Below are 23,922 nucleotides of genomic sequence, written 5' to 3'. Positions count from 1 at the left end.
CCACTCCCCCAACCTCAATTCACCCCTGCCTTTACTATCTCACTCTGTCTCCCTGGCTCTCCCTTGATCTCGCTCCTTTCTCGTCATCCCCCTGCCGCACCTCTGCAGTCGCAGGAATTGAATGCAGCAGCCCCTGCACAGCAAGAGCACGCTTTCCAGGGCGGCCCCGGGAATGTAAACACACCCTGCAGGCACGGCCGGGTGGGATGGGATTCGAGACCGCGGGGTGTCACGGGGCGGGGACGGGTGAACGCCCCCAGCGCTGGGCTCAGGGGCCTCTCTGAAGAGGGGAACGCCTGGAGAGCGGCAGGGCTGGGCCCCAGAATGGAGCCAGGATGGGGACGCAGATTCAGGAGAGGACAGGGGGCTGCAGGACGCAGGGTCGGGAGGAGGCGGGACGGCCCGACGCCGCCCTCCAAGGCCGGAGAATACACACCGAGAGGGACCTGACAAGGCGCGGGGTGGGGAGCGGAGACGGTGAGAAGAACCGGGGCAGAAAGGTCGGGCGAGGACCAGCCGCGCAGCGATTTTACCGGAACAGATTCAGGTCCGGCCCCGGCAGCAGAGCTCCCCCCGACTAGGCGGGGCTCCCCGCGGGCGGGGACGGTAGCGGTCGAGGGGCCCGGGACTCCGGGTGTGGAGGACGCGGCGCTGAGGGCATCCACGAGAGAGTTTGAACGAGAAATACTGAAACACACGCCAGGTAACGGTCCTTCGGGCCAGAAGAGCTGCTTCCGGCTCGGCCGGAAACTGCGAGTCGGGGGGCGGGGCCAAGGAGGAGGGGCTTGCGTGGGGCCGTGACCTGCGCCCTCCGCCCCGCCCCCAGGGAGTTTCCGGTCGGTGGGTACAGCCGCGCACGGAAGCTGACTCTCCGCGTGGGTGGGAGGGCGTCCCGCGTCTGGCGAGGGGCGGTGCGCACACCTTCCTTCAAGTTAGATGTTGACGGTGCTTCAAGGTAAAAGCTTAGAGTTGGGAGGCCACTTGTGCTGAATGCGGAGACCTTTCCTTCTCAAAAAATAGAAAATGATTTAAGTCAAAAATCCCTTTTGGGAGCGTGTCCTGTGAGTCCTGTGATACCTTTGAGACGTGAATGACATCCTACACATTGCTTAAGTCGTTATTGTCTTAATATATTGTAATTTCAGAGTTTTCTTTATTACCGCAGTTACCTGAAAGTATTTTTTATTTATTGTTTTGAAAGTATTTTTAATTTGAAAAATGAGATATTTTATTTTAAATATTTATTTATTGTTATTTTTGGCTGCGTTGGGTCTTAGTTGCAGTGTGCGGGACCATTCATTGCGGCGTGGGCTCTCTAGTTGAGGCACGCGAGCTCAGTAGTTGTGGCATCCCCTGCATTGGAAGACAGAGTCTTTACCCCTGGACCACCAGGGAAGTCCTAAAATGAGATCTTTTAATCTATGTTTTCGTTTTCTATTTCCTTTTTTAAAATTTTTGGCTGCACTGGGTCTTCGTTGCTGTGCATGGGCTTTCTCTAGCTGCGGCGAGCGGCGGCTACTCTTCATTGCACTGCGCGTGCTTCTCATTAAGGTGGCTTCTCTTGTTGCGGAGCACGGGCTCTAGGCGGGTGGGCTTCAGTAGTTGTGGCACCAAGGCTTCAGGAGTTGTGGCTCACGGGCTCTAGAGTGCAGGCTCAGTAGTTGTGGCGCCCGGGCTTAGTTGCTCCACAGCATGTCGGATTTTCCCGGACCAGGGCTCGAACCCGCCGCATTGGCAGGTGGATTCTTAACCACTGTGCCACCAGGGAAGTCCCCTCATTTTCTATTTCTGAATGCTTTGTGTCAAGTATGGATAATGAGGCTTATAAAAAGTGTGCTTTTTAGGAGATATGTGGATTTTGCTTTTAACTAGTGAAAAATCAATTTTTATTACTCCCAGATACCTTTGACTGGAATATCTGTTCTCTCATGTGAACATCAGAAAGCATAGTAAAACTGTATTTTCAAATTTCAGTTGCCTCATTTATACCCTTAATATTATTAATGTGAAATATGTGAGTTAAAATCTCTTCTATTTTCTTTGAAAATTCCGAAGTTCACGCTGGAGGGAATTTGGCAAGACTGAATTCCAGCTATTCATGCTGCAGCAATTTCTCAAAAGATTATTTCCATAGAAAAACCCATCTGGTTCTCCTGTGACTAATACAAGTTTCTTCAACTTTTAAGTTTGTTTGTTTTTAATATTAGATATATGGACTCAAGTGGATTTAACTTCTAGAAGCTAACATTCTCTTAAGCAGGGGAACAGTGAACACCTTGGGGCTCATATGGGGGGAAGAGGCGGGAAGCCCCGCCCATTGGTCCTCCAGCTCTCCAGGGCTGCGATCACGTAACCTGAGCTCAGCTCACTCCTGTCAGATCTGTGGGAACTGGACACAGATTAAGGAGCCAGGACTGTATAGGATTTGGGGGTCAAGGAATCCAGGTATCTGAGTAACTTCTGCCCACAGCCTTAGTCAGTAGACCAGATAAATGTGCTCATTCCTGAGTAGTGTTCCCAAAAACCTATAAATGTCCTATTTTTGTCCCTCTCCTCTCCATTCCACTTGGCTCTCTCATCAGATTTGCTTCTCTGCACAGGAGGGCGGGGAGACCTGAGGGAACCTTAAAACATGAAGGTCCTCTTTCTGTTCGCTGTTCTCTTCTGTTTGGTCCAAATGAACTCAGGTAAATATCTCCTGGTTAAGGTAGGAAGCTGCTCCCAGCCAGGAGGGATGAGCTGGGAGAGCCTAGGGAAGGCAGTACAGGAATTTCATTGATTTGTGTGTCCGTGGAGGGGGATTGGGTGTGTATCTGTGTGTTGTTGGTGGGTGCAGGTGGACCCCTTTGGGGCTCAGCTCTGGACCATTTTGATCTTCCCTATAAAGAGGTTTTTAAAAGCTAAGTATGAGTTTTCAGGGTCATAACCCAAGTCAAAGGGTCAACTTTGTTCCGATACAAATAGAAAGCATTCATCACAGTCTGAGAAAAGTTTGCGGAAAGAAATGACAGTCATACAGATGTCAGAGCTGGAAGGGAATGAATACTTTTCTATGGAAACCCCACACTTTACAGAGAGAGGAAACCACGCTCCCGAGAAACGCCACTGTCCTGCGGTGCAATTGACAATCACAGTCATAGCAGTTATTCATCCTGACACTGGCATTCCTCCAGCTTTCACAGAGAGCTGATTTTACAGAGGAAAACTGAGCCATAGCCAGGTAAATGAGTTGTCCAAGGAGAAATCATTAGTTACCGGAAGAAGGAAGGCCAGTCCAGGTCTCCAGATCCCTAGTCTGTGCTTCTTTGATCTTCATTAGATGTGCAGCCCATCTCTTCACTCGGCTGTCCTCCCCAAAAAGCCATGACAGAGCTGAGATGACATGGCATCAGAGAGTACACCCCATTTGGAGCTGAGATATTGCACAAGGTTGTTTTTTAAATCATGTAAGACCAACACGGTGGGTGTTTTGGTTTTCTGAGTCATGATAGATTGGCATTTGCAGACCTGACATAAGACCTTTCTTTCAACCATCTCATTCCCAAATAGAAAATGCTTTCTTTTTTAAAATTGAGATATAATCAACATATAATATTATATTAGTTTCAGGTGTACAACATAATGATTCAATATTTGTAGATATTGCAAAATAATTACCATAAGAAGTCTAGCCAACAGCCATCACCACATGTAGTTCCATTTTTTTTTTTTTCTTGTGACAAATAGAAAATGCTTTCCTTATGGGAACGTTGGGTAGTTGTGCTTGACCTACAAGTCCACAAGTTATGGTGAGGAGAGCTCGGTTTTCTTTTCTTTTTTTCACTGTAGGCTGTAAAGCTGAAAATTAGGCCACAAGCTGAGAATCAGAACGATTTCCTATTTTCCTAGAGACCAAGACCCACCCATCCAATCATTCGACTCTGTTCTCCAAAACTCTCTCTGCTTCTCCCTGTTGCATTAGCTCACATCCATCACCAGGAAGCTTGAGAAGCCTGATACAGTACAATAACATATAAAAATACACGTATTATATATATCTTCCTGACAAAATTTTGAGATATGGATTCTTGTCCCTGTTTTAAAGCTAAGAAACTGAAGCCCAGTTAAACTGGAACCTGTCCAGACACTTCATTTTTTTAAGCATATAATAACCGTGTGGAGTTGGCCTGTGGGCTGGGGTCATGCTTTATTCTTTTGCTATATGAACTAAATATCAGCTCTAATTTATTGCATCAATAGGGGACATTCCACCTGCAATTAGAAATGTTATCTGTCTTATGCAACATGGAACCTGCAGACTTTTTTTCTGCTATGCTGGTGAGAAAAAAGCTGAAATCTGCTCTGATCCCTGGAATAGGTGCTGCATACCACATACAGAGGAAGAAAAAATAAATAAATACAATAAACCAGAGATGGATGGCGGATCTAGCACCTAAAATGTAAGCTTCCAGAAGGCAGATGGGATCTTGAGGTATCCTAAGGGCTTAGAAGAATGTGTGGCTTGTAGTAGGTGCTCAATAAATATTTGTTGAATGACTCCAGCACCAGTGGTGAAGGTCTTATAAAAGATTTTTCCTAAAAGCTTACCTACTTTGTCTTTTTCTGTTTTTTTTTTTTTTAAAGAGTCTCAGAGGGTCTTCCCTGGTGGTGCAGTGGTTGAGAGTCCGCCTGCCGATGTAGGGGACACGGGTTCGTGCCCCGGTCTGGGAGGATCCCACATGCTGCGGAGTGGCTGGGCCCGTGAGCCATGGCCGCTGAGCCTGCGGGTCCAGAGCCTGTGCTCTGCAACAGGAGGGGCCACAGTGGTGAGAGGCCCACGTACCGCATTAAAAAAAAAAAAAAAAAAAAGAGTCTCAGAATTTTATAATATCCACCTCCTTTCCCTGGTCCAGGGACTGTCTCTTACCTACCCACAAATAGGGTAGACCAGAAACCAAGCTGATCTCATCTTCAGAGAGACAGAAATGCAGCCAATCTACTGGTCTCTTTTCCACCAAATGACATCTTTCCTCTCATCAAACCCAATCCCAGCTTCATCCTACTTATTCCCAGACTATAATGTGCCTTGTGCCCTTTCCATAGACTCCTCAAGAAATAATAACAATAAGTCACATGTAAATAGGATTTTTTTAAATTTTCAGACATTTAGTCTTAGGTTATCTCAGCTGATTAACACACAATCTAATGGAGAATATAGTCAGGTTGAGGCAGTTCCATTTTAGGGATGGAAAGGAAATGAAAATCAGAGGCTAAGTGAACTTCCCCAGGTGAGCGGTTCATGAGTGGATTCCTGAAAATCAGAGGCTACGTGAACTTCCCCAGGTGAGCGGTTCCTAAGTGGATTCCTGAAAATCAGAGGCTAAGTGAACTTCCCCAGGTGAGCAGTTCCTAAGTGGATTCCTGAAAATCAGAGGCTAAGTGAACTTCCCCAGGTGAGCGGTTCCTAAGTGGATTCCTGAAAATCAGAAGGCTAAGTGAACTTCCCCAGGTGAGTGGTTCCTAAGTGGATTCCTGAAAATCAGAGGCTAAGTGAACTTCCCCAGGTGAGCGGTTCGTAAGTGGATTCCTGGCATATCTGACCAATCAAGTGCCCATTGTTCTATGTTACCTCTGAAGAACATATATCTGAGTGAACAAAGCAAGGCAGGGCTCTTGTTCGTGAAGATTCCTTGCCGCTTCAGCCCGTGGTCCTTTGCGTTTCTCCAAATCCTGCTGGAAGTTGTCACTCATACCATATCGTTGAACCAGTCATGCAAAGAGCAATGAACATTCATTACAAGTAGGAAATGTAAAAGAATAATAAAAGCAAATGTCCTGATGTTGGAGACCGGGAGGCAAGCTCTTTCTAGGCTAATTACAGAGCGTGGTAGGATACCTTCTTTCCGTATTTCTGTTCACTGCCCGAGTCCAGTTTGCTCACAGATAAGCTGAACTTACTTTAAGAGTCACCAAGAAAATCTCCTTCTGGTTCCTGTCTTGATTCCCAGCTCAAGTTTCAATGAACATTTGGTATAATGCCTCGGCCTCTCCCCAGGCTCTCCTAAACTTACTCGTGGCTGTTTTCTAAATGGAATCAGACAGACGCGTGGGGCTGCATGGAGTGGAGTCTCTTAATCACAGGCATCTCTGTGGAGCCCTTTGTCGTCCCTTCAAAGGATGGAGCAGTGCCGGCCTTGGAGGGAATGCCTGCCTGGGAAGGGATTTGAAACAGGCTTAGCTTTTGCTCCCAGGTGAAACACGACAGGTCTTCGTGCTTCAGGACAGGCAGACGCATACACAGCCAAGAGTCCTGTCATTCCATGGGCATCTCTCTGTCCACTAACAACTAAAAACACACACACACACAAAGGAATGGGCCAGGGCCCAGAATGCTGGGGAACCTGTGTCTGGTTCTGCCTCTAGTCCCTTCACTTGACCTTAGTTTCCTCAAAAATAAAATGAGGTAGCTGGTCTAGACCTCTGAGAGCCATGACAGCTTAGCATGTGGGTGTAGAATCAGTGCCTCATCGGTGATCAGGGATAGCTGGGGCCGGGGCAGGGGGGCAGGGGCATGCCTGGGATTCTGGGTGGAAGTGGAGCTGGGAGCCGGGACCCTCTACTGGCCCCAGGCAGTTCCTGGTGGCGAGATCCTGGGCCCCAGGCAGCCGGTGAGAGACAGAGGGGTCCAGTGTTCATACTGGAAAGTCTTTATACATCCCCCACGGCTCCCTTTTCTGAGCTAAGTATAATTATCTCCCACTGTGCCTCTCAAAGACTCAGCTTCCTCTTCTGAGATGGCCAGTGGCAGCTAGGAAGGACAGAGCAGTCCTTCCCTCCACTCCAGCGGGCTCCAGTGTCCCTCCACTCAGGACCCTCCCGGCTCCCCCCCCGCACACTGCACAGTGGAATCTGTTGCTGGAGCTCTGTGCCCCCACAGGCTCGTCGGTGCCCCCCATGTTGGGATCTGTCACTGTGCTGCTGTTACTTATTTACATGGCTACTTCCTCGCTGGCCTGTGAAAGCCTCAGGACAGGTCTGGGTCCTACTCCTCTATGGAACTTTAGTGACCAGCCAATAACAGTCAGTGTGAAAGAGGTGAAGAAATGAATAAATTAACCGAAGCCTCAAACACCAATCTTCCATCTACCACTGCTGTCCTTTCTGCCCCAAGGACAGGACGTGGGAGCCACCAGGGGACTGGGGACACCACACTGTGACGATTGCCGCATCCCTGTCACAGCCTAAAGCCTGCATCCCCCCTTTTCTCTCACGACTGGTCAGAGAGTGGCACAAAGACCTTACTAGCTCTGCCCTATTACATAGCCTCACAGCTGAGCACGTGACCCATTCATTTTCGGGGGCTCCCTGCTCCCCCACCGTAGGCAGCAGAACTAGAGAAACAAGGCTGGGAGAAGCCCTGAAGAGCCCTCCTGGACCCTGAGTCTCCACGACAAGTATTCGCCTGCCTGGCCCTGCCCCTCAGACACAGAATCGTAGACGGAAAAGGGGCCCAAGAGGTCATTTAACAAAACCATCTCCCGATAAGGAGCACAGTGTCCTGGAAAGACTCTTGACTGAGGAGTCAAAACCCCAAACTCCAGTCCTGCAGCCGTCATGCCCGCCAGGCTCCTCATTTGGAATGTGGGCATATATTTGTATCCGCTGAGTTCAAATTCCTTGTGAATGATAGAGCATTGGGCCTCTACGGGTGATTAATTTTTTTAGTTAATGGTGGAAACTTCTCGATTCAAGTAAGACATAGAATGATTTGAGATTGCTTTTCAACGTGGAAATAGTACACATCACATTCGAATACCAGTGGGTGGAGTAATTTAGTGATCAGAATACAGACATGCATACACACGGACCCATTTACACAAGGTCTTTCCCTGTACAATTATAGCCTGAGTGGATTTTTAAACCCCTCAAGGGTGAAACAGTCCCTCAGCCGAGTTCAATGTCGATAATCTTTGTCAGGTTCATCTGGACTCTTCAGACGAACATGTTTGCCCTCCCCATGTCTTGGGGTCTTTGAACACAGGTAAACTGCAGAGAGAGGTGACAAGCTTGCTCCCTCACCTGCCTCTGAAGGAGATTGTCGCCACCAGGTCCTACCCTGCGACAACCGCGTGCTGTGGAGGTGACTGTGCTAGTACCATGGACCATCTCTCGGGCCAAGCCCCGCCTGCTCACACTTCCAGAGCAATCCTCTGCCTTCTGAAACCCACGCCGGCCTTGGAGGCGATGCAGCAGGAAAAGGCTGCGAAGGAATTTTAACAAAACAACACGAAAACTCTCCAAAGTGGGCCACAGGCCGTACACGTTGACGATCGTGTTGCACTAGCGCAGCCTGGCAACTTCCTCTTCTGGGACAGAACCCGCCTCCACGAAACGCAAATGATGCCATCTCCTCCGGAAGAACCTAGTAGAGCCCGATCACGTACGGAGGAGTCAGGGAAACCAGAAATCCACCCATGGTCCCGGGCTACATCCCTCTCCTGGGGGTGAAATAAGGATCCTCCAAACTCGGGAGTCTGCAGCCAGACCAGACCTTCTGAGGCCCCGACCCTCACTTCTGACCCAAAGTCTCCAAGGGCTATTGCCTGTCCTCACGTGGGGCCCTGAGCTGCTCCAACACGGACTACGAGACCCCTCACACCAAAACCCGGGTGACCCCCGCTCCAGCTGTCCCCTTGCTGAGCTCCAACCCGCCCAGGCGGCCTGAAGCTCTGGGACTTCCTTTGATCTTCTCCCTCCTGGATTTTGTACATTCTGCTTCCGAGGCCCTGGCGATGCTCACCCACGTCCAGTCTTTGCCCTTCAGGCCTTGGCTGACACGGCACCTGCTGGGACACGGCACAGCGCCCCTGTGACCTGGGGCCCCTGCTGCACTGCTGAGGACACCTGGGGCGAACACCATCCCCCGCCGGCAGCCACGCTCCTCTGCTTGCCCGATGCGCCCTTGGAAGCCCAGGGCCTGAGGCCTGTCCACCATTTGTCTCGAGCTTGTAGCTCAAGTCCAGTACATTTCAGAGGCAGAAGAAGAAGGAGAAAAGACAAAAAGAAAGACAGGAAGTTAAGAGAAAGCTCTTAACTTTAAGACAAGTTAAGACAAGCCACCAGGCCTTGTCTGCAAAGAGAGCTGCTGACCTCTCTGAGGTCAAAGCTCAGGATCCCACGTTTCTCCTCAGGGAATGCTCTCTCTGTCTGAAACGGGGTGTCTCCCACCTGGCGTCTCTCCTCGTACAGCACTATCTTTCTGCGTACAAACGCGGGCCCCCGAGTGAGGTTTGCCCTCTAGAATACGCCTCCCTCTCTGACGTGAAGTGCATCATATGACATGTCTCCTCTGAGAGCGCTGTCCCTGTCTCTGAGGAGGAAGGCTAGCCTTCCCTCTCACAGATCGTTAGCGGGTCTGTGGATCGTGTGAAATGACCAGCGTCCACTGCAGCTCCTCTCTGTCTGCCACTCCTTCGGAGCCTTACTTAGTGGGGGGATGTGGTGATGGCCAGAGTCATGTTACTGCAGGGAAAAGATAGTGAAGCTGCTGGAGAGGCTGTAAGGGAACCACGATTCTCTACCTGAGGCCATGGTTCTCAGCTCTGGATGCACAGTAGTTTCACTCAGGTCCCTTTACAGAATTAGCTAAGGACCCACACTGCTCAATCAGTCATCCCTACAGGTGGTGCCTTGGGCGCCATATGTAATTCTTAAATGCTGCCAAGATGGTACTGAGAACCACAGGGCTAAAGGAGACGGTTTCTGAAGGGTGAAGACACTCATCTGGCTTTGAGACACAAACTTGGGCTGGTAGCTGCCCCATCTCTGCCCCCCCCAGCTTCCTCCCTGGAACAACACAGTGACAACAGTAAAGTGAAATGTGCAGCTTTTCCAGTTTTTCATGGTGCTCGCCTGGAACTGCACCACACCTAGCGTCAAGCATCACACCTGAACATCCTGTTCCATGAGTCACCACGGCTCCGCCATCAGCTGGTCGGGCAGAGGTGAAGCCAGGGAGCCCCAGGCTGGCTCACTGTGAGACTTCACACCCCTGGTGCCTGGCTCGCCCTTCCCCTTTGCTCCCTGTCATTCTGGCATCCGCTCATGTGGAGGGAAGACTCCATGAGTCTTGGGAAAGGAATTTGCTGGAGAGACAGCTCTTCATGAAAAGAAGGATGAAGAAGCACCATGATGACAGAAAGCTTTGTTCCAGGATCTTCCACTCCAGCAATTTTCCTCTCCAGGTGCCAGCGCCCACCCTGACCACGCCATGGAGGGTAAGGGTCTCGTGGGTACGTGGTCCCACCTTCCCTTTGCTGCCCGCTTCCTGGTGGCATAGTGATGCATGCCTCCGCAGGCCCCCACCCCCTGCTCTGGGAGCAGCTCTTCAGTGCTCTATCCAAACAACTACCGAAGCACCATTTGAGAAAAGGGTATAAGCTCTGAGTTTTTTTTTGGTTTTTTGCGGTACACGGGCCTCTCACTGTTGTGGCCTCTCCCGTTGCAGAGCACAGGCTCCGGACGCGCAGGCTCAGCGGCCATGGCTCACGGGCCCAGCCGCTCCGCGGCATGTGGGATCTTCCCGGACCAGGGCACGAACCCGCGTCCCCTGCATCGGCAGGCGGACTCTCAACCACTGCGCCACCAGGGAAGCCCATGCCCATGCTTTGAATCATTACAACGTACACATCATGACCTTACAATTTTATTTGTCGATTATAACTCAAATTTAAAAATCAGAAAGTCAAAAATAAAATAAAAAGGACATGGTGTAATTAATTTAAAAGAGAAAGAAAACAGGAAGGGAAGAAAGGAAGAAAGAGGGAAGGGAGGTTTCTGAGAACCAGGAATCCAGACACGAACAATGAGACAAGTTTTAGGGAAGCGTCGTTTGGCTCAATAAGGAGAAAAGTAAAATGATAGGCATAGCAGCTGAAAGTAAAGTGGGATCCTTTTGGGAACACTGAGTTCCCCAACGTTAGAAGTGTTGCAGAAGAGGCAGGAGTCAACCGTCACGTGAGGCATTTTGTTACATGACCTTGCAGATCCCTTTAACTCTTGAGATCTTGTTGCTGATGATAAAGCAAGAAAACAGTCACTTTTAAACAGTGGATAAACTCCCCTAGAAGCATGGGCTTGACCATTTCAGCTCGGTTCTGTTTCCTCCTATGGAGGGAAGGCGCACTCACCGCCCTATGCCTACCTCATGGGGATTTGAGAAAGGTTAGTCCTCGATAAGATTTGAAGCCCTGCCCCCTTGAGCTCTTCTCCCCACAGAAAATGCGGGTTGATTCTTATCTCTGTTAGCTCATTCCGCATGAACCTTCAAAGGACGAGTCATTCCCGGGCTTGGCGGCAAGGTTTATTAATAGAAACAGGGGGGCTTCCCTGGTGGCGCAGTGGTTGAGAGTCCGCCTGCCAATGCAGGGGACGCAGCTTCGCGCTCCGGTCCGGGTACATCCCACATGCCGCGGAGCGGCTGGGCCCGTGAGCCATGGCCGCTGAGCCTGCGCGTCCAGAGCCTGTGCTCCGCAACGGGAGCGGCCACAGCAGTGAGAGGCCCATGTACCACCAAAAAAAAAAAAAAACAAGCTTTATAGCACCAGTTACAGTGCTAGGTACATAACAGTTCAGGAGATGCCAGTCATTATGTGTAAAGCATTTGATGGTTTCCCATTGCTTATTTCAGCAACAGCCAATAGGTTCATTTCAAGTATCAGTTCTGATTATATAACAGTGCCGGAAGTCCTACATTTTCAAAAATTTTCCCTGGGGTCCTCTTGCCTTTGGATACATTTCTTCCTCCACCCCAGCCCCTGGCCCATTGACGAGTTTACTACATAGCTGTTTTCTAAGAGCCACCTATGCCCTAAAATTCCTGCTCAGAGAAGCAGCCAGCAGACCGTGTAGGCTAGCACCAAGAGCTGCTGTCTGGTGAGCTTTCACTGGGGTTGAGCGTGAAATGCAGTCAAAGAATCTGATTAAAGTGTAGAAGTATAAGCAGAAAGTAAAGCGCCATGCACACGTCATTCTTCTTGGGATGAAAACATTGCTGTCAGATAGGTAGGAGGTCTTTAGGGTGACCTTATATGAAGTTTTGATGTAATAGCCATGATTTTTGCCCTCAGGAGTGAAGAGATCAGCCCCACCTTGCTGGGTGTGATTTTAGACTCCGGGAAAACGCACACAGCATCACATTACCGCTAAGGCTTCAAATTCCTCAAATAGCTTGAGCTTGTTAGAAGGTGTCACGTCTTCAGCCTGGCTCTCTCTCCAGAGCATGTCTCCCTTCATGCCTGCCGGGGGTCACCACCTTGATTGTCTCTCCCTATTGATGATACCACCATCTACCTGTCCCCTGAACAGAACACTGGCGGTCTTCCTAGCCTGCTTCCTCTCACTCTTAATTCCTTCTCTCACGCTCAATCGTACCAACTTTGGATTCTACCTTCTGGCTGGTTCTCGCTCTCAAGTCTGTCTCTTTATCCCATTGTTTTTGGGAACTAAAGAGCCCTCAGTTCAGCTCTTGATCTCCTGACCTTTAGCCTCATGATCCTCTAACCCAACCTCCATATTATATTTGCTGTAAATTTTTTGCTAAAATATAAATTCATTCAGATTGTTGTCCTTTGTAAGTCCTTTGTTGACTTTGCATTGCCTGCTGAGGTTCTCTACTTCCTAACTCTTCTGGTATTATTTCTCCTTTATGATATATATTTTTCTAAGTTTCCTAGTTTGAAAATACCTCCGATTATTCAAAGGATGAAAGCAATGTAGGTCACGAATATCTACTTTCTCATTAACACAAGGACGCAAGTAAAAAGACACCATCTATTAAAGGTGATAAGAAATGTTCACAAATAGTGATAGTATATGACATTTACTAAGGAGTTTGGCAATAGCTCCAAGTGTAGTACAAAATATACCCTGCATAAATGCAGAGTAGAGACCAATCACTTTCAGCCAGGGTGGTCAGCATTGTGAGGAACTGGTATGTGAGCAGGGCTCCGTAGATTGTGCAAACAGCTGTGTGGAATGAATTGACTGGACACCCTGATTGAATTTGAGTAATTAGGAAAAGAGAAGAATCAGAAAGAATTAAATATATAAAGATGATGGGATACCTTATCTAGCTTCTCTAAGTCTTGGCTTCCTCAACTGTGAAATGCAGATAATTATATTAACCTTATTGAATTATTGCACAATTCAAATAAAATAAATGCATATAGATTGCTCGGCATGGTGTCTGCATGTAGTCTGTGCTCAATAAATGTCAATTATCATGATAATGACGATCATTATTATCATTGCTGTGATAATATTAAATTCTTGAAGATGTTCGCTTTTATGGCCTTGGAGAACAGAAAGAGGAAAAATTCCATAATAAACCAAAGATAGCAATCAAATGATAGGAGGAAATTGGAAAGTGTATGTCTTTTATATTATGTGTTACCATGTCAAATGCCTGTGTCTTTCCACCATTAGTGAAGGGCACAGAGCCCAGAGACTAAATATTGTTTATCGATGTATCTGTCAAGGCACCAGGTCCCAAGGTCCTAATATAGAGTCACTATCCACAAAGTTTTTTGGATGTTGAGTTGAAGCAGAGGGACAGGTTTCAAGATTGAAAGTAGCCCCACAAGTCACATGTCGCAAAGAGATCAAATGATTACTGGCAAAGAAGCCATTGGATTGGAGATGCCAAAGTCATTGTTGAACTTGGAGAGAGTGCTTCTGATGTATTTCTTGAGACAGATGCCGGGAAGCAATAAATTGAGGACCAATTGGTTGAGGGAATATATACTGGTATAGACCACTCTTGAGAAATTTGATAATAAATGAACAAAGACAGTGAAGTAATGGTTTGAGGGGAAAAAAGGGTCAAGGAGAGATTATTTTTAAGTAGAGAATTAAGTGCGATTATGGGCCATAACAACGGAGCTGGTAGAGGAAGAGAGGGTAAGAAAGTGGCTTGAGAGAGAAAGAGGATAAATAATGGTATATGGTTAAAAGAGGTGGATTCTAAAGGTATAGAAAGAAGAGGCTCGGAAAAGAGAAATGCTCCCTCTAAAACAGAAAGAAAGAAGCAAGAACAGTAAAAATATACAAATTTGAGGGAGAACCTGGAACATAGAGATTCACTGAGGAGAGTTGGCTCCTGCACCCTCCATTCCCATAAGTTAAAAATACTTGGTGAGAGAAAGAATTAATTTTTAGAGCCCTGCGTATGTCTTTTACATCTTTGCTTAATTTGTGTACTCTAAACCATCAGGGTATCTTCTTCCACGAAAAAAAGATATCATCAGGTGTCTAAGCTACAAAGGGAAATATAGGGAATAGCCCAAAATGTTTTTAAGCTGTATTAATTCAGGAGACATTTCTCCCCCTGGCAGGAGTCAACCTGGGTGTGTCCAGAAATGAAGAGTCTACCCTTTAAGCTCCAGCCTGAGTATAATATGAACGTTCATACAGTGAACCCAAGGTCTCTTCTGCAGTGAACTCTTCCCTTCCAGCAGACACAAAGTAGGCACTGCCCAAGCGTTCACCACTGAAGACAACACAAGCTCCTTCCTCTTCCCTCCTGAGAGGTTCTGTTCCCCATGCAGTGGCTCTCATTTTTTTTCCTGTTCTTGTAATATTCTTAGGCAACATCAAGTAAGTGTGGTCCTCACTTGAAGCAAAGTCAGGGAGGGTAATTTGAGAGGATTTGGACTTGTGACCCAAGTAGCACCTGAGAGGAGTGCTCTATGCAGAGTTGGTGCAGAATATGGACACAGAATCACTTTGCCAGTTTATTCGCCCTTTCCCAAAGCTAAGAAGTATCTCTGTGTCTGCTGGACCCATGAGTAAAATCCTGAGCGATAGTCCGTCATCAAGGCAATGGTGAGGCATCAATGGGTCTGGCTGGCTTAGAGTGGTCCACGTTCAGAGGAGTGGGAAATGGCTGTATGAAGGTAAGACGTGGTGGGTGCGGAGAACCTTGAAAAGAAGCCTTAGTGATGTAGCCAAAGAGGATCTTAAGCATCACCTCTTCAAATTAATTTATTTTTCATATAAAGAAATGAGGACTAGAAATGACAATGTACGGTGATTTTAGTATTTGGACAATACAGAGTCTTAGTGACTCTCAGTGAGAGACCACTGAGAAGATATGCCCACGGCCTTCCTCAACAGTCTTTGAATCTTAATTCAAAGCTCCTGGGTGGGGCTTCCCTGGTGGCGCAGTGGTTGAGAGTCCGCCTGCCGATGCAGGGGACACGGGTTCGTGCCCCAGTCCGGGAGGATCCCACATGCCGCGGAGCGGCTGGGCCCGCGAGCCATGGCCGCTGAGCCTGCGCGTCTGGAGCCTGTGCTCAGCAACGGGAAAGGCCATAACAGTGAGAGGCCCGCGTACCACAAAAAAAAAAAAAAGCTCCTGGGAGGAGAAAACAGGCACACTGCCTCTACTGAGAGCTCTTCCCTCTGGTCTATGTCTAGCTGTGCTGAGAACCACCTTGCTGCTGAGGTGTGGAGGACTAGGACAGAGTGGCCGAGATCCAGCAAAGGTCCCTGGCATCAGTGGCCTGTCTCACAATGGCCACACTCCCAGAGCCATTGATAGACACCACTTGGAGGTAGATTATGTAAATGGTCTTTAACACACAAAGATTTTTGGAAGAGTTACCACCAGGCCCATTGGCCTAATTGTAAGCACGGCTTTCTCAGCCCTTCTCCTCGGTCTTTATTGGAGATGTTGGAGAGGTCAGCATTTTATTTATTTATTTATTTTTATTTTTAACATTTATTTATTTATTTATTGCTGGCTGCATTGGGTCTTTGTTGCTGCAAGCGGGCTTTCTCTAGTTGTGGTGAGTGGGGGCTACTCTTCCTTGCGGAGCACGGGCTCTAGGTGCGTGGGCTTCAGTAGTTGTGGCATGTGGGCTTCAGTAGTTGTGGCACGTGGGCTTTAGTAGCTGTGGCACGTGGGCTTTAGTAGTTGTGGCTCACGGGCTCTAGAACACAGGCTCGGTAGTTGTGGCACACGGGATTTGTTGCTCCATGGAATGTGGGATCTTCCCAGACCAGGGCTCAAACCCGTGTCCCCTGCATTGGCAGGCGGATTCTTAACCACTGCACCACCAGGGAAATCCAAGTTCAGCATTTTAGATCATTTAAATCTTAGATCTACAGCTCGGTGCTTTGTGACCACCTAGAAGGGTGGGATAGGGAGACGCAAGAGGGAGGGGATATGGGGACATATGTATATGTATAGCTGATTCACTTTGTTATACAGCAGAAACTAACACACCATTGTAAAGCAATTATACTCCAATAAAGATGTTAAAAAAAAAACCTTAGATCTAATTTTTCATGAATTCTTGTCATCACCCCCACTACCAAATCAATGCAGACTTGTGCCCACGCTTGTCCACTTGGCTAGACTAGACGGTTCACTGTTCCCTAACTTGCCCCATCTCCCCACCATGTGCTCTGGCTCCTGGGGTGAACAGTTGTGTCTCTGACTCTGCTCCACCTGGTCAAGCAGATAGGAGTCCCTGACTCATGGTGAGCCAGGTATCCCTCATGCCCACACTTGTCTGTTCTTTGCACTTCCTCCCTTCACCTTTCTATTGATATTTCCTCTATTTTTTTTTGTACAGTGGATGGAGCAAAATGTCAAATAAAATGTTCACAATTCAAGAGTATTTTCAGGAAGCTAAAGGGTCAACCATGTTTGCTCATGCCTGGGAGATGCCGAAACGCCAAGAATACTTGCTGCCTGAAGATGACGTAAAGTATTAGTCCACACCCAGGGGGTTTGGTGGAGACAGCTCAGTCACCTAGTGTGAAATACAGCCTTTGCCTTCCTGGTCCACATCCCCATGTTGAAATGTAGCTTTTTCTGACTTGGGTTTGAAGGGAAGACCGTATCTTTCAAAGCAGGAGTAACGGCTCAGATGCCTATAGGAAATATGCAAATATATTAATGTATGAAGCATGGGAATAAGAGTAAGTGGTAAGCTAATTTCTAAACCTCCACGGAGACAAAACAAAATACCTCCAAAACTAAAAGCCTACAGTTTGCCACCCTTCCAGAAGAAAAGGCAGTCTGTGGTTACATAGTTAAGGCAAGGTTTTGTCTCTCCTGTTTTCTTTCTTTTTTTTTTTTTTTTTTGCGCTACGTGGGCCTCTCACTGTTGTGGCCTCTCCCGTTGCGGAGCACAGGCTCCGGACTTGCAGGCTCAGCGGCCATGGCTCACGGGCCCCCGCGGCATGTGGGATCTTCCCAGACCGGGGCATGAACCCGTGTCCCCTGCATCGGCAGGCGGACTCTCAACCACTGCGCCACCAGGGAAGCCCTCTCCTGTTTTCTTGCTTACATTCTTCTGGAGAAAAATAATTAAGCTAAGATAACAGTGATATCTTGGAATTCTAGAAGCTGCCTCACCTACAATGGGAAGCACACAACTGTGAGAATGTGTAAACGAAGGGCCACAATTAGTTGGTAGCAACCAGCAACTCTATACCATCATCTCAAAGCTCCCATTTTATGCTAAATCTTAAGATGTTGATAAAGTAGACAGGAGGGCAGTGTGTAGCAAAGTATTCTAGCTGGTGACAACGTAGTATTGGCACCAGAAGGGGAAGAATGAACAGAACTTCCATAGTGTTATGATTTACAGCATGGACTTGGAAGACGGTCAAAATGCAACAAGGGAAATTGAGGTAAATATAAGAATCTCAAATGGGAGGAGTTTAATATGGACAACTGGTTATAGAGGTGATAGGCTGAGAAATCAAGCCTATGGTGAGTCACTTCAGCATTTGCAACAGCAGAAAGGCACTACTATCCCTGGGGCTAGAGGGGCAAAGACAGGAAGGAGGTAACCTTCCCAAAGCCTAGGATATGGACTGCGCAGCAGAAGCTGGGGTCGTGGTGAACCTGCCTGTGGAAGCCAGGCCCATGGATGAAATAGCTTTCTGGACAAAATTGAAAGCACAGAGGAGATGCCTTCTGAAGTTCAGGAAGATAAATATCCCGGCTTTTCACCAAGTCCTGCCTTCTCATCTTCTACCAGTGCATCCCTTTGGCAAATCTACATGGTACCTGGAGGTCAGGAGTGGCTGGGAAATGTACACAGTTCCCTACAGCTCAGGGCACTGCCATTTACTAGCTGGCTGGCCTAAGGAAAGTCACTCAACCTCTCTGAGCCTCAGTTTCCTCATCTGTAAAATGGGATAATGCGTATCCTTGCCTATATAACTTAAATAACAGTGGTCATGACAAGATTAAAATGGCTGCAAAGGAGAGCGGCTGAGTCACACTTAGACTCTGTGAAGATAAAGAAGAGTGGAAATCCTGGGAACCCGTGCCACAACCTTTGCCCTACCTTGTTATTGGTAACCAGACCTCATTGGTTATTCTTCCCCAGACCACATGGGTGATCCGTGGTAATTTGCAGTTTACAAGTCAATTTTATATCATTAACTCATAGGGCTTTCACTGTGGACTAAACAGGACATTGATTACTCTCTGTGCTTTACTGCTGAGGTACATATGCTCAAAGAGCTTAAGGAATTTATTCAGGTAAACCCAAATAATCAATGATAGAGCTGAGAGGTAAATGGGAACGTCTCACTCCAACCTGGACCTCTGCACTCCACATAGTACTGCCCCTGGACCAAAAACTTTGATCTACCAAATCTCTGCTCCATATTTTAAAACCAGAGTTTAAAAAATAAATAAAGGATTAGAGGAGATGAGAGGAAAGTCTGACATGAGCGAAAATAGTTGAATTACTCAAGTCTCTCCTCTCTCCACCTAATCAACATAGAAAAATGCTGACTCACAGCAGGGAGAAAACCCAGCACATCCAGGCAGCAGGGTCTGCATCTCCAAGCCCTGTGAGTCTAGGCCCTCTCGGCCTGGGCAGTCGCTGCTGTTCTTGTCAATGTCAGACTCACAGGCATGTGTGAATTACTCAATGGTAAACGTGTAACTGCTATTGCTTGAGAGGCCACAAGTATTGGTGACATAAAAAAAGCTATAATAAGTCAAAAAGAAGGCAAATCAGAGTTACCAGTGTCTCCCCAGGGCAGAGAAGTGAACAGTCTCACTCTCCTATTGTTTGAATTTTTACCACAAATAAGAGTAACTTTTATAAACATCTTAAAATACAGAAATGTTCCTCAAACTTCATTTTGCGAGTGGGGTGAGTACCACTGCCATGGTACTTTCTCTCCCAAAGAACCTCTTGGGAAATAGTGGTGTTGCCTTGGAGAGCCCTCCCTGCTTTGAAGGGACAGGTTAGACCCTGGGCTCACCGTGGAGGTCTGCTCTCCAAGTGGGAAAGTGAGTCCTCACCGGTAACCAGAGCTCTGAGGACTCCAGCCCTGCGCCTGGGCGGAGAGCTGGTCCTAATTCTCTGTGACACCCCTGCAGCTATCTCTTTTACCCCCTGTGAGGCCGAGTGAGACTCTTTACCCAGTCAGCACCTGCCCACCTGGAATTAACCTCCTTCCCCGGTTAAACATGTCTGCATTGGGGAATCAAATTAGCGCAGCCTCTGTGGAAAACAGAACTACCATATGACCCAGCAATTCCATTCCTGGGTGTATATTCAAAAAAAAGCTAAACCCACTAATTAGAGAAGATACATACACCCCAGTGTTCATAGCAGCAGTATTTACAATTGCCAAGACATGGAAGCAAACTAAGTGTCCATCAACAGGTGAACAGACAAGGAAGATGTGGTATATGTATATAATGGAATACTACTCAGCCATAAAAGGAACAAAATAATGCCATTTGCAGCAACATGGATGGACTTGGAGGATATCATGCTAAGTGAAGTAAGTCAGACAGAGAAAGACAAATACTGTACAATATTGCTTATTTGTGGAATCTAAAAAATGCAACAAACTAGTAAACATCACAAAAAAGCAGACTCACAGATATAAAGAACAAACTAGCAGTTACCAGTGGGGGGAGGGGAGGGGGGAGGGGCAGATAGGGAGAGGGGAGTAAGAGGTACAAACTATTATGTATAAAATAAGCTACAAGGATATATTGTACAAATGGGGAATATAGCCAATATATTAACAACATTATAATACAGGGAATATAGCCAGTATTTTATATCTTTAAAAGTGTGACTAATAACTGATTCATTTTGTTGTGAAGCTGAAACTAACATACCATTGTAAAGCAATTATACTCCAATAAAGATGTTAAAATGAAAAAAAATAAAAAAAATAAAAGTGTGACTCACTATATTGTATACCTGTAACATATAATATTGTACATCAACTATATTTCAACTAATTAAAATAAAAATGACTACTTTGTCTCAAATCCTGAACTGATGAGGGAAGTTAGAATTTAAAAGTATGAAGTGTCTACAACTCGAAATTCTTCTTAAATCTGCTCTGCAAACTTGCCTTTCAGCATGAATTACCTTTCTTCTACATTTCTACAGCCTTGTGCTTGAACCCTTATTATGGCCCTTATTAAAGTCCATTCTCTGTGGTTTATTCGATTCTACGCCCGTCTACATGGGAGTTCCCTGAGAGAAAGCACTGGAACTGGCCCCTCTGTATTTTATCCCTTCTATCCCCTCACCCACCCCAAGCACATGGTACTTTATCTATAGCAGGAGTTCAGAATTTGCTTACAGAATCCGATAGGTACAAGAGGATCCTGAACCCACAGTCCTAGATCTAAGACACCCCAGAACCCTGGCGGGCCCATTACAATTGCTTTCACACAAAGCAACAGCCAGCCAACACCATGATGATTTCAGCTTCCAAGGAAATAATCTATCGAGTATAACCCACTGATTGGATTTCTTAACAGTTAAGCCTGATAATTTTTTTAAAAAGCAGTTGGCCCCCTAAATATTGAATCTATATCCAGTGGAAATCACCTGACCCCTGGGCTTCCTTGAATGCTCATGACACAGGAGTAACCAGAGGTTGTAAGTGTATCTTCCGAAGCTCCTCATTTGTCTAGGGAGTGTCGCCAATGAGGAGGAGATGTCAGTCCATCAAATGTATCACCCCAACATCAGCTTCCTCTGATAAAGGAAAATGAGGCAACTTCTTGACTCATGACTTGGCGGTTTTCAGACAACAATGAAGTACATAAGCTGTGCTTCTCCCAAGGGGCAACACCCCGTCACAGGCCAAGGGGCATAAGGGCAGGGTCTCTGGAATGTGGCCCACTTTTCCTCCCTTCCCACACTGCTTAGAAGCTGATCCTGTTTTCAGAGCGATTTCAGGCGTATCCGTGCAGGCTCAGGGCGTGGCCTAGCCCCAGTTTACGCCTAGATTCCGAATATACCAGTCTTGGACTGTACCGATGTGGTTCCCAGTGGCCCTCGGGCTCTCGCAGGACTTTAGGAAGAGGCAAACACTTAGAAGGACCACAGTGGAGACAGGTGAGCTCCCAGCTGCATGTCCTAGGACTCCATATGCAGGAGCAGGCAGGTCTTTCCCACCTGTGCTGGCAGCCAGACCTGAGCCAGACGTACACGAGCACCCAGAGCTCAGAGGCGTCAGGACAGCCCTGCGCTCGCATCAAGCTCTGTGTCCCCCTTAGGTCTGTAATTAACTCCTGGGAGGAATGGGCGTGGTCTGCTTTGTAAGATACGTTGGCATGAAGCATCAGGAAATACATCATATTGTCATAGCTGTAATATTACAGGAATTGCAGCTTTTGAATGCTTCTCCCTGTGGCTGTGGACCTGGAGCCTTTATAAGGTGAGCCAGTGCACCCTCCTGTCCAGTCGCAGCTGCGAAGCCGGCCAGCCATGAGGGTCTACTACCTTCTCTTTGTGTTGTTCTTCTTGTTCTTGCTGCCTGTTTCAGGTAAGAGGGGCTGGGAAATGAGAGGGCTGAAAGGATTGAGAATATATAAGTCAGAGTCGGCCCTCTCCACTCTTCTGGGAATTTTATACCAAATAGATTTATTGTCTGGGAACTAGACATAACCAATTTTTTTCTTTCTGACAAAGACCATTAAGAACCTTAAAGTAAGGGTCTCGATCTCTTCTGATTCACTCTTAAGAAAAAAACCAGATCACAAAAGCCACCCCTTCCCGGGAAGGCCGTTATACCTGTTCATGAGACAGGAGGAAAGTGATGTAAAACTTTAATACCAAGAGGAAAAATTGACAGTCGAGAACAGAAGCACAGACTTCCCTTTTATTAGCTTAGTGGTTGGTGGTAGAGTCTTTTGGCCTCTAGAGAGTCCCGGGGGACCACCGTGGCCCCGGCCTCCCAGGTGTCAGTTCACGAGGGGGGCTGCCCGTGGTCATGCCACTTTCTCAGCACTCCGGCGGTTTATGACTGAGCTGAACCCATGGACGCGTTGTTCGTTGCTTAGTCCCACCTTCTACTTTACTCCTGATGGTATAGAAAAAGGAAAAAGAAATAAAAGAAAGGCCACAGATCAGTTACGTGAGGCATTCCAAAAGCCTAGGTCTTGCACTTCCTAAAACCTTCCCGTGCTTTCCGTTTCTTCATTGCAGGCAGTGGAAGAATCGTAAATATATTACAAAAGTATTATTGCAGAATGAGAGGCGGCCGGTGTGCTCTGTTTGGCTGTCTTCCGAGGGAGATCCCCTTAGGCCTTTGTTCCCACAGTGGTCGAAAATGCTGCCGAAGGGAGAGATGAAAAATCCAGAAGCGCGATGAGAATGTTGCCAAGTGTGAAAGTGCTCCCGCGGGGTCTATAGAAGCCAAATCAAATTAAAGATTTTTCACAAAAAATTAGAAGGTGGATTATTTGTTTTTCTTTTAATTCTGGTTATGGTGCTAGTTGTTACCAAACAGGCAACGTAGGAAGTGCTGGTGACTCACCTTTAATTCAAATAAAGTATTATCTCTAGAGCAAGCCACAAGAGGATCTAAACTGATGTTCCCAGGGTTATCAGAGTTTATTCCTCTTTTGCAAATTTTGCACCCCAGTGACACAGGACGCCTCGTTCTTCCTGAAATATTTTCTTCACTTATTGTCACCCATTTTGAGTTTCCAGTTCATCTATATGCCACAGCCTCTCCCCATCAAATCTATGTCTAATTTTTTGATGATGGCCATTCTGACTGGTGTGAGGTGACACCTCATTGTAGTTTTGATTTGCATTTCTCTAATGATTAGTGATGTTGAGCATCCTTTCATGTGTTTGTTGGCAATCTGTATATCTTCTCTGGAGAAATGTCTATTGAGGTCTTCTGCCCATTTTTGGATTGGGTTGTTTTTTTGTTATTGAGCTGCACGAGCTGCTTGTATATTTTGGAGATGAATCCTTTGTCAGTTGCTTCATTTGCAAATAGTTTCTCCCATTCTGAGGGTTGTCTTTTCATCTTGCTTATGATTTCCTTTGCTGTGCAAAACCTTTTAAGTTTCATTAGGTCCCATTTGTTTATTTTTCTTTTTATTTCCATTTCTCTAGGAGGTGGGTCAAAAAGGATCTTGCTGTGATTTATGTCATAGAGTGTTCTGCCTATGTTTTCCTCTAAGAGTTTTATAGTATCTGGCCTTACATTTAGGTCTTTAATCCATTTTGAGTTTATTTTTGTGTGTGGTGTTAGGAAGTGTTCTAATTTCATTCTTTTACATGAAGCTGTCCAGTTTTCCCAGCACCACTTATTGAAGAGGCTGTATTTTCTCCATTATATATTCTTGTCTCCTTTATCAAAGATAAGAGAGTGTGGAGAAAAGGGAACCCTCTTGCACTGCTGGTGGGAATGTGAATTGGTACAGCCACTATGGAGAACAGTATGGAGGTTCCTTAAAAAATTAAAAATAGAACTACCATACGACCCAGCAATCCCACTACTGGGCATATACCCTGAGAAAACCATAATTCAAAAAGAGACATGTACCACAATGTTCATTGCAGCTCTATATACAATAGCCAGGACATGGAAGTAACCTAAGTGTCCATTAACAGATGAATG

The 23,922-nt window shown here is 46.8% G+C and overlaps 2 protein-coding genes across 2 annotated transcripts; both read left to right on the top strand.

Moving 5' to 3' along the window:
* Positions 1 to 2,632: 2,632 nt before the first annotated feature.
* LOC309977535 (sperm-associated antigen 11A-like) lies at positions 2,633 to 4,755 on the top strand (the record flags this gene model as incomplete). The annotated part of the gene is made up of 2 exons (XM_082863655.1): positions 2,633 to 2,687; positions 4,240 to 4,755. The coding sequence occupies 2 exons, from the start codon at positions 2,633 to 2,635 to the stop codon at positions 4,434 to 4,436; spliced, it is 252 nt and encodes an 83-aa protein (XP_082719781.1). The 3' UTR covers positions 4,437 to 4,755.
* Positions 4,756 to 21,770: 17,015 nt separating this feature from the next.
* Positions 21,771 to 22,636, top strand: LOC309977671 (beta-defensin 103A-like; the record flags this gene model as incomplete). Its single annotated transcript, XM_082863922.1, has 2 exons — positions 21,771 to 21,828; positions 22,491 to 22,636. 2 exons carry the CDS (start codon positions 21,771 to 21,773, stop codon positions 22,634 to 22,636), a joined length of 204 nt encoding a protein of 67 aa, XP_082720048.1.
* Positions 22,637 to 23,922: the final 1,286 nt, after the last annotated feature.

This window comes from Leucopleurus acutus (assembly GCF_964270905.1).
Source record: "Leucopleurus acutus genome assembly, chromosome: 21".
In the NCBI taxonomy this organism is placed as follows: domain Eukaryota; kingdom Metazoa; phylum Chordata; class Mammalia; order Artiodactyla; family Delphinidae; genus Leucopleurus; species Leucopleurus acutus.
This window is presented reverse-complemented; position numbering and strand designations above follow the sequence as displayed.